The following is a 16065-nucleotide window of genomic DNA, read 5'->3' on the forward strand; positions in this document are numbered from 1 at the left end:
TGTCTCTCAAAAATAAGTAAATAAACATTAAAAAAAATATGTATATCACAGTACATTCAGGTGGGCGAATTCACAAGTACCATACTAAAATCATTTAAAAATTATTCAAGGCATTACTTACACAAAAAAATAAAATTATACAAGGACATGTAATAATTATTCTACCGTAGTAGATTTGTACAGTTGCTTAATCACCTAACTTAGTAATTTAGGTCCTAGGAAGAACAAGCCCCCTATATCCTTAAAAGTCCTGGGGCCCCTGGGTGGCTCAGTCGGTTAAGCGTCCAACTTGTGATTTCAGCTCAGATCGTCTCAGCGTTCATGAGATTGAGCCTCATGTCGGTCTCTGCACTGACAGTGCAGAGTCTGCTTGGGATTTTCTCTCTTCCTCCCTCTCTCTCTGCCCTTCCCCTGCTCACTCGCTCTCAAAATAAATAAACTTTTTGTTGTTGTTGTTGTTTTTTTAAAGAGGGAAAAATGTCTTTCCCTTACAGGTAGAGGCACTTCACCAATTTGAAGTGTCTTGCATCCAGGTGGTTTTAGCTTAAGGATTGAGAGAATCGAAAGGATTCTGAGAGTATTGGACAACTAGTGAACAAACATTGGAAAAGTATCATTGTCTTTCAGCTGCTTAGCTCCAGCCAGTGTTTGTAATTATTTGGATATACAGGGACCTTAGGAGCAGTGTTGATCTGAAAAGCGGCAACAGAACTGAGACATGTGCACTTCACGTTACATTATTGTGGGGTCAAGAAGTTATTAAAGGATTAACTTGCTGATCGAAGAGCACGTATTTGAACCTTTCATGTGTAGAAGTCAATGTAAAGATACCCACTTCGATCTTCTAAATTTATTTTTAGGCATGTTAACAGCTGTAATTACTTACATTCTACTTTCAGATCTACTTGTAAAAGAAGACTGTTTGGAGGTCACGTTAACCTGATGCTGCGTTTTCTTTTTGAGCAGAGCCTTTTTCTCTTTCTTTCTCTTTTCCTCGTTCTCTTTCTCTGCTTTCTGCCTCTCCTGGTATTTGTCCATGGTGAAGATAGTAAACAGCTTAAATTCCTTGTAATTAAGACGCTTTTGTTGGGGGAAAGAAAGAAAAATTATTTCAGGAAGGATTTGATACTTTGTTTCAGATGACTACAGGATTGTAATCATTTCTCATTTAAAAACTTGGAAACTTGAAGAGGCTCAATAATTAGGACATAATTATAGTCTGATTGTCGTCTAGGAGCCAGGAACAGAGAGTGTATTGTAGACTCCAAAGGAGCCATGGGTCACTTTCTTACTTCTGCATCCAGTCCAGACGCTTCGGGCTGGCATCCAAGGTTCTACATAGTATCATCCATCTTTTTCAACCTTAGCTCCCACTCTCTTCCCTGCCATAGACTCCCTCTTTAAATAGGCAGGATTCAGGGTCTTTACCATACTTGTGTCCTCTTAGGAGTTTGCTCCTGCGTTACCACCAGAGACTTTCTTCCTTTCTACTTAGTTAACTCTATACACTCTTTCCCCAATGTCACCTCCTGCCATATTAATCTAGTCACTTCTCTGAACTTCTAAACAAAATTTTCGTCTCTAACCTTCTGTAATTTTGCATCTATATGCTATAACACGTATTCGGTCCTCTCTCTTCACGGGCCTATAAATCTCTGGGTTTTTTTTCCTGCTCCCAGTGCCATGACACGCTCAAACAGGATTTCCCCATCTTCCTCCCCACTGTGTCTATCATAGGCAGTAGGACATTGTCTCTGCCTTTGGACAGAGAGCCTTCCAGGGAATCACACTTAGGGAATCTGTGCTTACACGGTCACCTGTGATGTCAAAGTCGTGGTAGAGCTCTTTGAGTTCCTGTTTTTTAATATTGAAGAGAAAGTTGTACATGTGGAAGTTGTCTGCACCAATTCTCAGCTCCCCCTCCAGGTCAAGCAGCTCAAAAACAGGCCGGGAGTGGCGGAAGATAAACTGCTCTTCTAAGTGATTCTATTGAGAGAAGAAATACGTAATAAGATGAACAGTGTTGTTGGTGCTACTTTCAAAACTTGGGCTGCATCAAGAGTAGTATATTCACTTATCCATTTCCCAGAGAACTAAAAGCAAAAGGCAAAGGGGTGCCTGGGCGACTCCGTCAGTTAAGCGTCTGACTCTTAATCTCAGCTCAGGTCTTGATCTCAGGGTCATGAGTTCAAGCCCGCATTGGGCTCAGTGCTGGGTGTGAACCTACTTAAAACACAAAAAACCAAAAGGCAAAATCCTAGGAGCTCAGGGTTGAAAGCTTTCTATGGTCAATGTGGCAAGTCCTGCTTCAGCATCTGCATTCAAGGGGAACTTATGCCACCTGCTGTGATCAATTCTGCTAGACAGAACCCTTGTCACTAGAATGCATTTCGAGTGAAAATCTGCCCATGAGACATCACAAGATGTTAAGATGATGAACACAAAAGTTTCCTTCCCAAGGGGGAAGTAGATAAATACACACCGAGAAAGTATATATAAGGTAAGGTGGGAACCCAAAGAAGAACGTGTCTCATTTCCATCTTTCATCCCCTTCAGAAAATTCTCTGAGAGAAGGGATCATTGAGAGAGTGAGGCACTTGGGATTACTGGTGACTCTCTAAGAAGGGCAAGGATGGACATGCCAAGGAGGGAAGTGATAGAGTGAGATCTATCTTCCGGAAGAGGGTGCAGGAGGGCTAAAGATGGGCGGGGCAGCAGGCGAGGGAGGCTGGCTAACTTGGGAATTTCTAGGTTATAAATGGACAGTTTAGGAACCAAAGCTAATTCTCTCCACATTTTGTTCTTCCTGTTTCGAGTGGAAGGAAGGCAAAGTCTGATGCAGTCTTAGTTCACTGCAAGTTCACCTTCAGCAAGATGGCGGCAGCAGCCACGCTCTGCATCCTCTGCCCCAGATCCTGACTTGTTACTCACCTGTTGTGCCAGCAGTATGCAGACCAACATGTAGAACTGGTCAAAACCAATCTCGCCCATAGCATTCCAGTCCAGCATGTTAAACACAATCATGATCTGCCTCCGTTTCCAGTTAGTCACATGATGAAGGAAGTGGTAAAACAGCACATCTGTTAAGGTGGGGAGATGCAGAGCTGGATTGTTCCGAAACTGTTCCAAATGCTAAACAAGCGGGAGCCACAGAAACGGTAGCAGCTGTTGGAAGCTTGCCCACCTGGGAATAGTCATGGTAACACTGTTTCTGGCTTTGTCACTGTTCCTTCCACAACGCCTCCAGTCGTAATTGCCCTTGAGCTGTGTGACAAAGCACTGTGCCCAGATTTGTGGGGCAGGAGATAGTAGATTGGGCTTGATTCTCCACCCCGGCTCCTGCGCTCGACTGAGCAGACAGATGTGTGTCCGTAACCAGTAAAGGGCATGGAGTGCTCTTCCTACATGGAAGAGGTTAATTCTCACTGGGAGCCCAGGACACTTTCTTGGAGAAACTGACATTGTGCAAGGGTCTTTCACTTGAGGTCATCAAAATGAGAAATTTAAAAATCATGTTTAGATAAGTACCGGGTAGCATGGATAGCCCAGTCTGTTAAGTGTCCGACTTTTGATTTCAGCTCAGGTCATGATCTCAGGGTCTTGGGATTGAGCCCTGCATGGGGCTCTGCACTGAGTGTGGAGCCTGCTTAAGATTCTCTCTCTCTCTCTCTCTCTCTCTCTCTCTCTCTCCCTCTGTCCCTCCCCCGCTCATGCATACACTCTCTCTCAAAAAAAAAGGATCAGTATTCCTCATGCTTCTATAAAGCAAATGGATTTGGCTATGGGGGAAAGAGCAATCACTGAACACGTTAGATTCTAGGTGCTTTAAATGCCACATTTCATTGAAGTCTGACAACCCTACAGGGAAAGTGTTATGATACTCGTTTAAAATAAGCCTCAGATAGTAACTAGTCTATTTCAGTACTTGTGTAACTGTAATGAGCATACCGTTCACTTGAGAATCTTGTAAAAATACAGATTCTGATTCAAGAAATCTGGTGTTGGACTGAGCCTACATTTCTTTCTTTTTTTTAAAGTTTATTTTGAGAGAAAGAGAGCGTGTACACACGAGTGGGGGAGGCGGAGAGGGAGAGGGAGAGAGAGAATCCAAGCAGGCTCCGAGCTGTCGGTGCAGAGCCTGATGTGAGGCTCGATCTCATAACTGTGAGATCATGACCTGAGCCGAGATCAGGGCCAGACATTTAACCAACTGAACCACCCAGGCGCCCCCTGAGTCTACACTTCTGGCAAGCTCCCAGGTGATATGGCTGCTGCTGGTCCGTGGACCCTACTTGGAGTGACAGAGCTGGGATTCAGAGTCTGACTCTGCCTTGCTCTTTCCATAGTGATGCCATATCTGTTGCAGATTAATTAATACATATGTATTCAATCATATACAGAGAAAAAATACTGTAATTTAAAAAAAAAAAACAAGGAAGGTTTTTGCCAGAAATTCTACTCACTAATCATCTGTCTCAGGGAGTACAAGATGGAAGAAACCAACATGGTGACACATTTATATAACAGCATGTGGCTTCCAGATTGTGTATGCAAATCACCCATGGTAACCAGGGATTTTGAAGTGTAACTTTGTGAATATGTGATATCCCTTTACCCGCTGATTCCAGAAACTATCTCTTGCGTAAAATGTGGCTCTAATAAATACATAAAACATGTATGTCATTTGGAGTCCCAGCTGAAGAGCATAGCGAACCAGTCATCACAATGTCATGATTTTTTAAACGATTTTTTAACAGTTTATTTATTTTGAGAGAGTGCACAGGACAGGGAGAGAGAGAGAATTCCCGGCAGGCTCCGCATCATCAGCATGGAGCCCAATGTGAGGCTCAAACTCACAAATCACAAGATCATGACCTGAACCAAAACCAAGAGTTGGACGCTTAACTGACTGAGCCACCCAGGTGTCCCCACAGTGTCATGATTTGAGAAGAATCTGATGGTCTCTTGATGTTCCTTCCCCACACCCCACCAGGTACGAACACGTGGGAATAGCACATTATGTATATACACAGTGTTTTTTGTGTAGTTGCTCCTGGAGAAATGTTTTAGTGTGGGATATAGTAGCTACTTAACAAATACTGTTTTTAAAGCAGTTGGCTCGGGGCGCCTGGGTGGCTTGGTCAGTTAGGCGTCCAACTTCAGCTCGGGTCATGATCTCATAGTTCACGAGTTCAAGCCCCGCGTTGGGCTCTGTGCTGACAGCTGGGAGTCTGGAGTCTGCTTTGGATTCTGTGTCTCCTTTCTCTCTCTCTCTCTCTCTGTCTCTCTGACCCTCCCTCACGTGTGCTCTCTCAAAAATAAAAAACATTAGGGGCGCCTGGGTGGCGCAGTCGGTTAAGCGTCCGACTTCAGCCAGGTCACGATCTCGCAGTCCGTGAGTTCGAGCCCCGCGTCAGGCTCTGGGCTGATGGCTCAGAGCCTGGAGCCTGTTTCCGATTCTGTGTCTCCCTCTCTCTGCCCCTCCCCCGTTCATGCTCTGTCTCTCTCTGTCCCAAAAATAAATAAACGTTGAAAAAAAAAATTAAAAAAAAATAAATAAAAAACATTAAAAAAAAAAAAGCATCTGGCTCTGGCCCACTCAAGTGTCCAAAGCCTTATGTCACTGCCTCCCTGGAAGGCAAAACTTAAGGCTGTTGCCTTCACTCTGTCAGGTCACTATCCAATCCCTTGGTGACCAGAAGACAGGAGTGTGACTTTATCTCTCAGGCACTGCATCATCAGGGAGTGATTTAGTTACTAGGGAGATCAGACTTCTCAGCAAATATTCCAGTGAGATTATGAGCGTAGGCTTTGTGATCAGAAAGCCCTGGGTTTCAGTCCCAGCTTTTCTGTTTACAGCAAGGTGCCCTACACTTGCCTTATCTAGGTCGGGGTTAGTGCGGAGATTTGGTGGCATACTATGTGTACATCTGTATGTAAAGAGAAAAACTGAGACATGAAATTATGAGAAAATGAAGGTGTCTTTTAAGCATTTTTTAAAGATCGTGTAAACTCTTAACAAATCTTTACGGAAGAAACACCTTATTCACAAATGGCATTTATTTCCTTCAGGTCACGAGGAATGGTTAGGATACTTTGCTTATACCTGGTCCTTAAGAACAAAACAAAATGAAACAAGCTTAAAGTATTTTAACTGGTCTATTAGTTTATGCATTCAAAGGCAGGGTTGAGATTGTCAATACTTGGTCACAAGTACCAGGAATTAGAAGGGATCCTGCAGATTACTGACTCAAACCTTCCATTTGACAAATGAGAGATCTTGTTAGGGGGTCTTAAGGGTTAATGCCTGAATGGGACTCAGCCCCCAGGAATAATTATAATAATAACAAACACTAAGTTCTTACCATGTGCCAGGCACTGTGCTAAACGTTTTCCATACATTATCTGATTATCTTTTTTTTTTTTTTTTTTTTTACTAGGAGCCTCATGTATGGACGAGGAAAACAATACTCAAAGAAGGTGATGATACCTTCTCCAAACCACGAAGGAGCGCCAGAATTTCACCCCAGAGCCCGCAACCTTCTCCCCCTCCCGCAACCGCCCCCAGTGTCAAGTCTCAGTTGGCCATTTCTCCCTGCCTCACTGAGAGGTAAAATGCATCTCTGTTAATCAGGCCGTTCCCAGCTCCGCGAGTGACCCTGCACATTAGTTAAAAACCAGGTGACATCTCAGAGCAGACGTGGCTGAAAGCACTGACCGTTCAAGGTGTTGTTGTGGTGCACGTCGAGAAGGTGAAAATACTCCACCAAGACCTTCACGTTCCTCACGGATAACAGGCAGTATAGCTTGTCCAGATAGAGGTACCACAGAAACGAGCCCTGCTTCAGTTTCATCGTGGCGTTCCGGAGGTCGAAGGCGCGGGCGACCTGGAACAGAGGAGGGTTCTGGAACTAGAATGCTGGCTCGAGAGAGGCTCTGGGAGTAGGCAGAGACATCACAGGAAGCAGTCAGTAAAAAAATTAAAATTGCTTCCTCCCAGTCCTCTGGCCTGGCTGGTAGTATCTGTGGTCTTAAATCTCTCGCTACCTTGGTTTTCCTCTGCCACCACATCACCAGTTGTAACCGAAAATCACAGACTGTTTAGAAATGAATGCGAGAACACTCTCTGCTTACACTCTGTCTCTCTCTCAAAATAAAGACCCCCCCCCCACACACACATTATTTATTTATTTATTTAAAAAAATTTTTTTAACGTTTCTATTTATTTTTGAGACAGAGAGAGACAGAATATGAGCAGGGGAGGGGCAGAGAGAGAGGGAGACACAGAATCCGAAGCAGGCTCCAGGCTCCGAGCTGTCAGCACAGAGCCCGACGCCGCGGGGCTCGAACTCACGAACTGCGAGATCGTGACCTGAGCCGAAGTCAGACGCTCAACCGACTGAGCCACCCAGGCGCCTCCCCTCCCCTAATTTTTATTTTTATTTTTTAATGTTTTTATTTATTTTTGAGACAGAAAAAATTTTTTTAGAAGAGTCACGTGCTCCACTGACTGAGCCAGCCAGATGCCCCAAGGCCTGTTTTTTTCTTTCACAAAATTTATAATGGAATTTGCAAATACTGTATATCACAAAGTAAAGAGATTGGTATAAAAACCTACATGCAATCAGCATCCAGCCTCAACAATTACCAACTCAGGGCCCATCTTGTTTCATCTCTATTCCCCCATCCACCACCACCACCAACTGGATTATTTTGAAGCAAACCCCAGACATAACTTCTCATCTGTGAAGATTTGAATATACATTTCAAAAAGAGAGCGACTCTTTTATTTTTAACGTAACCACCTATCCCTTCTATACCTAAAACCAAACAGCATTCCTTAGTGTCATCAAATATTCACTCGGCGTTCAAGTTTTCCTAACTTTCTTTAATTTTTTAAATTTTTCTGTATTTAAAAATTTTTTTTAAACAAATTTCAATTCATTTGAAAGAGAGAGAGAGAGAGAAAGAGAGAAAGAGAGAGAGAATCCCAAGCAGGCTCCATGCTGAGCAGGGAGCCCGACCCAGGGCTTGATCCCACAACCCTGGGATCAGGACTTGAGCTGAAATCAAGAGTTAGACACTCAACCAACTGAATCACCCAGGTGCCCCTTTTAGATTTTTAATAGATGATTTATTTAAGTCAGGAAGCCAAACAGATCTAAGTATTACTTTAGTCTGTTTCTTAATATCTTTAGGCTCCTCTTTTCTTTTTCTTGAAATTTATTTGTTGAAGAATCCAGACTGTTGTGTAGAAGAAAACATTCTGGTTTTTGCAGATTTTCTCTCCAATGTGTTAACACATTCCTCTGTCTCCTGTATTTTCTATAAACTCATGGCTAGGTCTAGCATGAAAGCTGGTTTTAGGGAAAGACCAATAAACACAGATAAACTTTTGGCAAGTGTGATAAAAAGATTTCTAAAACTGAGAACGAGGAAGGGAACAATTATTGATGTGGAAGAGTTCAAAATACATATAAGAATACTATACACAGCTCTAAAAAGCTAAATTAGGGGCGCCTGGCTGGCTCAGTGGGTGGGGCTTGTGACTCTGGATCTTGGGGTTGTAGGTTTGAAGCCCTATGTTGGGTGTAGAGATTACTTAAAATCTTCAAAAGCTAAAATATCTACGTCCAATAAATATACACCGTGAGCCACAAATATGAGTCACGTACATAATTTGAAATTTTCTAGTAGCCACATTTTTTTAAAAAGTAAAAAGAAGTGAAATTAATTTTGATAACATTTAACCCAGTGTGTCTGAAATGTTATTTCAATTTGTAATCAATATACTTTTTAATTAGCTATTTTACAATTCTTTTTTCGAACTCTATTGAGATTCAATTGACATACGACACGGAGTGAAAAAAATTTTTTAATGTTTATTTATTTTTGAGACAGCACGAGTCGGGGAGGGGCAGGAGAGGGAGACAAAGGATCTGAAGCAGGCTTTGCACTGACGGCCGCAAGCCCTATGCGAGGCTCAAACTCACGACTGTGAGATCATGACCTGAATGGAAGTGCCACCCAAGTGCCCCAACATTATGTGAGTTTAAACTGTACAACATGCGGGGCACCTGGCTGGCTCAGTTAGTAAAACATATGACTTTTTTTTTTAATGTTTATTAATTTTTGAGAAAGAGACAGAGACAGAGCACGAGCAGGAGAACGGCAGAGAAGGAGACATGAAATCCGAAGCAGGCTCCAGGCTCTGAGCTGTCAGCACAGAGCCTGATGCAGGGCTCAAACCCATGAGCCATGTGATCATGACCTGAGCTGAAGTTAGATGCTCAACCGACTGAGCCACCCAGGCACCCAGCGCGCATGACTCTTGATTTTGGGGTTGTGAGTTCCAGCCCCACCTTGGGCATAGAGTTTACTTTAAAAAAAAATGGGGGTACAACAGCTTTACTAGTCTTCTGAAGAATCATGAAGAGAGGAAACTCTGCAACTCATTTTATGTGTCTAATATTATCTGCATGCCAACACATGGCAAATCAGTATAAGAAAGGAAAGTTACAAATCTCACTCATGAACATAAATGCAATAATTCTAAAGAAAACATTAGCAAACTAAACCCATACACATAAACACTGAGAAAAATAACACCCACAAGTGAATTCTTCCGGCACAGAAAAATAATCCCACATGGAAACACAGAAATTCAGGAAGGGAACAAGAGCACCAGAAATTGAAAATGAGTGAGTAAATCTAAATGAGTATTTACCGTATACGACACTAAAAATAACGTCATATGAGGACTCTAGCTGCAGGTGCCCTCAGAACTCACCAGGAGCTACCAAGGGAAAGATCTGCTGCCGCTGGGAGGAGGGAGAAGAAACCGTGTCATATTTAACCGCATTTTTCCAGCGTTGTAGTCAGAGTGAGTGCTGCTAGCTACTGTAACGACTCTTGGAATATCAGAACTCTTTGCCAATGCCATGGTAATTGGTAGCATTCAAGACCTGGTGCTCCGTCAGATCAGCCGAGTTCCTGAGTGACCGCACAAAAAGACAAAGGACCCTTCCCTTTGCCCAAGGTAAGAGCCAGAGGTCTTTACCTGGGCCCTGGGAGGGAGGGGTTTTGTTCTCCTCTCCCAATAGCATAAAGCTTTTGCTTTGAAGGCGGTTGCTTTTGCACTTCTGGGGAACTAGTGGAGGCCTTATACTCCTCTCCTGGCAGCCACCATTAAATATTGCAACAACATGAGTGAAAAGAAGCCAGACTTAAAAGAGCACATACTGGGGGCGCCTGGGTGGCTCAGTAGGTTAAGCGTCCGACTCTTGGTTTCAGCCCAGGTCACGATCTCACGGTTCGTGATACGGAGCCCCGAACGGGGCTCCATGCTGACAGCACGGAGCCTGCTTGGGATTCTCTCTCTCCCTTTCTCTGCCTTCTCTTGCTCATGCACCGTCTGTCCCTCTCTCTCAAAATAAACAAATTAATTTAAAAAAGAATATGATTCCACTTAGATGATAAATTAGGAAAGACAATTCCAATATATGGTGGCAGAAAACATTAGCTGTTGCTGGGGCCAGGAGTGTGAATGGGGATTGCCTGGTGAAGAAGCAGAAGGAATTTTCTCAGATGATGGACAAGTTCTGTACCTTGACTCTGGTGACAGTTACATGGGCATATACATTTGTCAGAACTCCGAGAACTGTGTGCTCACAATGGGTGCATTTTTCTTGAATGTAAATTAAACCTCAATAAAGTTGATTTTTAAAAATTACAAAAATTAGACACAAATAATTCAATCACATCAGTATTAAGCATATTTGCTCAATAGAAGACACTGTTTACAAAGTTAATGGATGATAAATCAGAGAGATATTTGCAATGTCTAAAGCGAATAATAAACTGCCATCAAAAAGTGAGACAAGGGGGCGCCTGGGTGGCTCAGTCGGTTAAGCGGCCGACTTCGGCTCGGGTCATGATCTTGCGGTCTGTGGGTTCGGGTCCCGCATCGGGCTCTGGGCTGACAGCTCAGAGCCTGGAACCTGCTTCCGATTCTGTGTCTCCCTCTCTCTGACCCTCCCCCGTTCATGCTCTGTCTCTCTCTGTCTCAAAAATAAATAAACGTTAAAAAAAAAAAAGTGAGACAAGAGGGGCACCTGGCTACTGGTAGAGCATGCAATTCTTGATCTTGGAGTTGTAAGTTCGAGCTCCATGGCAGGTGTAGAGATTACTTAAAAATAAAATCTTAAGGGCACCTGGGTGGCTCAGTTGGTTAAGCATCCGACTTCGGCTCAGGTCATGATCTCACAGTCGGTGAGTTCGAGCTGTCAGCACAGAGCCTGCTTCAGATCCTCTATTCCCCTCTCTCTCTTCCCCTCCCCTGCTCGTGTTCACTCTGTCTCTCTCTCAAAAATAAATAAATGTTAAAAAATGTAAAAAATAAAATAAAATCTTACAAAAAATTCAGGAATAATAGCAGTGAAACTGACACATCACTTAAGTAGTAATTAGTAAAATATATTGTGCAAACACCAAAAATACAGTTCTCAGACCAGGAACACTCAAACCAAAACATGGAATGAGGTTCAGGAGTATATTGTTAAAAAGCAGTTTATATAGTGAGAAAGTAGTGACTATTTCCCACAGTGATTTGTTATTAGAATATTCTTAAATGATAAGGAAATGGTCAGTTGGTTACCACCTATTAACCTTGGGAAACAGTTCAACTTTTGCTTGTGATTTCCAGAGGCATATGCAAGAAATGACCCAGGTCAAGTTAGTCTTGCAAAATAAGCTAAATTAAGCTTTATTTGTATGACTAAAATGGTTTTGTCTGCTGAAGAATTTTCAAGCAAGCCTGGTCTCCATTTGTTTTTTATTTTAACATTATCTTGATTTTAAAACCAGATAAAGGCAGCACAAGAAAAGTATAGACCCATTTGACTTGTGAGCATAGATACAAAAATCCTAAATATAAGATTTGCCAGGCAAAATACTTACTTTCCGGGAATGCAAGAATATTTTAATCAATGAAATTCACCATTTTTTTTATTTATTTTTTTTTAACATTTATTTATTTTTGAGACAGAGAGAGACAGAGCATGAGCAGGGGAGGGGCAGAGAGAGAGGGAGACACAGAATCCGAAACAGGTTCCAGGCTCTGAGCTGTCAGCCCAGAGCCTGATGCAGGGCTCAAACTCACGGACCACGAGATCATGACCTGAGCCGAAGTCGACGCCCAACCGACTGAGCCAACCAGGCGCCCCAGTGAAATTCACCATGTTTATAGGCTAGGGGAGAAAAATCATATGATTAACTATACGATTGACATATGATAAATGCATAAAAATATTTGCTAACGTTCTACTTTATAGATGATATAAAAACGATATGCTATGATAAAAAAAATTTTAGCAAATTAGGAATAGCAGGAAGCTTCTTTTTGTGTAAAAATCATTTGCCACCATGCTTTCACAAATATCATACCTGGAGGAGACACTTTAAACCCTTTTCCATTAAATGTTGGACCAAGACAAAAATTCCCATCTTCGCTGTTACTGTGTAACTAACATATGGCTAGAGCCCCTAGCAAATGCTATAGGAAAGGACAAGAAATAGGAAATGTAAAGACTTGTAGTAGAAGCTGTACAAAGCCCCGTGACATCTCTCAACTTAGGGGTGTTTTCTTGTCCCTCAAGGAGGGCATGCTGGAAGTGCTGCCCAAGGGAGCAGCCCTTGGCCAAGGACAGATGGGGCTTGGGGGAAAACTTCCCATTTCCTTGCCTCTTGGGTGAGTTGACTCTGAAGTGTGTTGTGTCTTGGGTTCCAGAATTCCCCAGTGGGATTTAGCCCCAGGTGGCTGCAGTAGTAATCAGCTCCAAAGTGCATCTTCTTTCTTTCTTTCTTTTTTTTTTTTTTTTACAAGTTCATTTTGAGAGAGAGTGGGGGAGGAGCAGAGAGGGAGAGAGAGAGAGAGAGAGAGAGAGAGAGAAGGAGAGAATCGCAAGCAGGCTCTGTGCTGTTAGCTTGAAGCTCGATGCAGGGCTTGAACTCATGAACTGTGAGACCATGGCCTGAGCTGAAGTCGAGTGCTTAACTGACAGAGCCACCCAGGAGCCCCAAAGTCCATCTTTTACTGGCTTCATGCCTCCCATTCCCTACTGGTGCCTCCTGGCATCACCTCCCAAATAAACTACTTGTACCCAAATCCTGATCCTTCCGTCTGGGGGAATCCGACCTAAGAATGGTGTCAAATGCTTTTTCTATGTTGTGACTGTGATTTTCTTTTTTCCTTTGTCAGTGCAATGTCTTACATTGATAACGGTCTTATGTAAGACCGTTCTTGTACTCCTGGATAAACCTTTCTTGGTCATGATGTTTTTATTCACCTCTGGTTTCATCTGGCTAGTAATTAATTTTTCTCTCATTTAATTCATAAGTGAAAATAGCCTATAATTTTCTTTTACTGTCCTTATCTAGTTGTGGTCAATCTTATTTCATAAAATGAGTAGAATTCCTTTTTTTCCTATCTTCTTTTTTTTTTTTTTTTTTAATTTTTTTTTCAACGTTTATTTATTTTTGGGACAGAGAGACAGAGCATGAACGGGGGAGGGGCAGAGAGAGAGGGAGACACAGAATCGGAAACAGGCTCCAGGCTCCGAGCCATCAGCCCAGAGCCTGACGCGGGGCTCGAACTCACGGACCGTGAGATCGTGACCTGGCTGAAGTCAGACGCTTAACCGACTGCGCCACCCAGGCGCCCCTTTCCTATCTTCTTAAAAAATGTATATGAAGAGACGCCTGGGTGGCTCAGTGGGTGAAGTGTTGGACTTTGGCTCTGGTCATGATCTCACGGTCCGTGAGTTCAAGCCCCGTGCTGGGCTCTGTGCTGACAGCTCAGAGCCTGGAGCCTGCTTTGGATTCTGTGTCTCCATCTCTCTCTGCTTGCACTCTGTCTCTCTCTCTCTTTCTCTCTCTCTCTCAAAAATAAATATAAAAAAAAGTATATAAACAGAGAAAAACAAAACAAAACAAAACAAAAAGAATACGTATAGGGGGAAATCATTTGTCGTGCTACATAACCTGATGTCTTTCGGTAGGTATAGACTTTTGATTTTTTATTTCCTTTATTGGCTATTAGTTTATTTAGGCATTTGTTTCTTATTCAAATTATGTATATTTATAGGGCACCCGGGTGGCTCAGTCAGTTAAGTGTCCGACTCTTGATTTCCACTCAGGTCCTGATCTCACAGTTTGTGAGACAGAGCCCTGGGTTGGGCCCTGCACTGACAGCTCAGAGTCTGCTTGGGATTCTCTCTCTCCCTCTCTCTCTGCCTCTCCCCTGCACTCTCTTTCTCAAAAATAAACATAGGGGCACCCAGGTGGCTCAGTCGGTTGGGCGGCTGACTTCGGCTCAGGTCATGATCTCGTGGTCTGTGAGTTCGAGCCCGGCGTCGGGCTCTGTGCGGACAGCTCAGAGCCTGGAGCCTGTTTCGGATTCTGTGTCTCCCTCTCTCTCTGACCCTCCCCTATTCATGCTCTGTCTCTCCCTGTCTCAAAAATAAATAAAAGCATTTTAAAAAAATTAAAAAAATAAACATTAAAACAAGAAATTATGTATCTTTACACATCATTTATATATATTACTTATATCATTTCTATTTTCTTGCACATGATTACCAATTTCATGTAGATTACAATTTATTTATGTTGGAGCGCCTGATTGGCTCCGTCAAGGAGCATGTGACTCCATCTTGAGGTTGTGAGTTTGAGCCCCATGTTGGGTAAGGAGACCACTTAATTTTTTTTTAATGTATTCACATAAATTTGTTTAAAATATCATTTTGTGATTTAAAAACCTTTACGGTACCCAATATTATATCTCTTTTTTCCTTGTCTCCGGTGAATATTTTTCCTCTCTTTAAAATTTTTTTTTGACTAGTCTACTAGTTACTTCTGAAATGTTCCTCTAGTTTTGTTGAACCTGTTTGATTTCTTACAACCTTATTGAAGTACAGTTTACATGTCGTAATATTCACCCATTTCAAGTGTACAATTCAGTGATATTTATTTATTTATTTAATTTCTTTTGAGAGAGAGAAAGAGAAAGAGAGAGGGGCAGAGGGAGAGGGAGAGGGAGCAAATCCTAGGCAGGCTCTGTGCTGTCAGTGCAGAGCCTGACACGGGGCTTGATCTCAGAAACTGTGAGATCATGACCTGAGCACAAACCAAGAGTCAGACGTTTAACCGACTGAGCCACCCAGGCGCCCCTCAATTCAGTGATTTTTAGAAAATTTACTGAGTTGTGACATCATCACCATAATCTTATTTATTTATTCCTAGAGAGAGAGTGCATGAATGTGGGAGAGGGAGAGTGGGGGGGGGGGGGAGAGAGAGAGAGAGAGAGAGAGAGAGAGAGAGAGAGAGAATTTTGAGCAGGCTCCACACTCAGCCTGGAGCCTAACTCTGGGCTTGATCCCATGACCTTCGGATCATGACCTGAGCTGAAGTCGAGTCCGACTCTCAACTGACCCACCCACATGCCCATATACTCCAACTTTAGAATATTTTCATCACCCTAGTAAGGTTCTTCATGTCTATTTACAGTTAATCCCCATTTCATAGCAACATTAATCTATTTTCTGTCTCTGTGAGTTTGCCTTTTCTAGATATTTCATGAAAATAGAACCTTAAAATATGTGGTCTTTTGCCTCTTCCAGACATTTCGTATCAGCGAAATCATATGTGTTCTTTTGGGTTGGGCTTCTTTCACTTAATGCATTTGGATGAATCTCTCCATTTTTGTTTCTCATTTCATTTCTTTCTGGAGTGATCACAGAGCCAGTCACAGAGCCCTGGGTTGGTGCACCTGGGTTGGTGCAGGCCTGGGGATGAGCTAAGGCTTGGACCTCTCATCCCCTCAGACCTACAGCTTCTGCAAAGTCACAATCTCCACTTCCCAGTGGGAAAGACTTCCCCTTTGTCCCCTCACCCTCTTCGTGGAGTTGGTCAAATGGACAGAAACTAATGAAAGACCCGCCTTTCAGCTTGTTTGGGGAGGTTGAAACATTGGCTTTCTCAGTGAGAATTTTCCTTCTTTTAGTGGCA

At 42.8% G+C, this 16065-nt stretch overlaps 1 protein-coding gene across 1 annotated transcript; it reads right to left on the reverse strand.

Annotated features, from left to right (window-relative positions):
- Window positions 1–623: 623 nt before the first annotated feature.
- Window positions 624–6854, reverse strand: EFCAB9 (EF-hand calcium binding domain 9). Its single transcript, XM_047076713.1, has 5 exons — window positions 6719–6854; window positions 2932–3080; window positions 1810–1986; window positions 940–1080; window positions 624–692 (listed from the first exon to the last, which is right to left on the reverse strand). The coding sequence occupies exons 1-5, from the start codon at window positions 6852–6854 to the stop codon at window positions 624–626; spliced, it is 672 nt and encodes a 223-aa protein (XP_046932669.1).
- Between the last annotated feature and the right edge of the window lie 9211 nt (window positions 6855–16065).

The sequence above is a fragment of the Lynx rufus genome, unplaced genomic scaffold (genome assembly GCF_022079265.1).
Source record: "Lynx rufus isolate CCGP_SWC_20201006 ecotype Redwood Valley unplaced genomic scaffold, mLynRuf1.p SCAF_1, whole genome shotgun sequence".
NCBI classification, from domain to species: Eukaryota; Metazoa; Chordata; class Mammalia; order Carnivora; family Felidae; genus Lynx; species Lynx rufus.

Excerpts from the sequence above, each read along its gene's own strand:
- EFCAB9 (XM_047076713.1), bottom strand. The coding sequence starts at position 6,854 with ATGAAACTGAAGCAGGGCTCGTTTCTGTGGTACCTCTATCTGGACAAG. Across the intron at positions 3,081-6,718 it reads CCACAACAACACCTTGAACG|ATGTGCTGTTTTACCACTTC; the intron begins GTCAGTGCTTTC and ends CCACCTTAACAG. Across the intron at positions 693-939 it reads AAAAGAAAACGCAGCATCAG|ATCAACACTGCTCCTAAGGT; the intron begins GTTAACGTGACC and ends GCCGCTTTTCAG.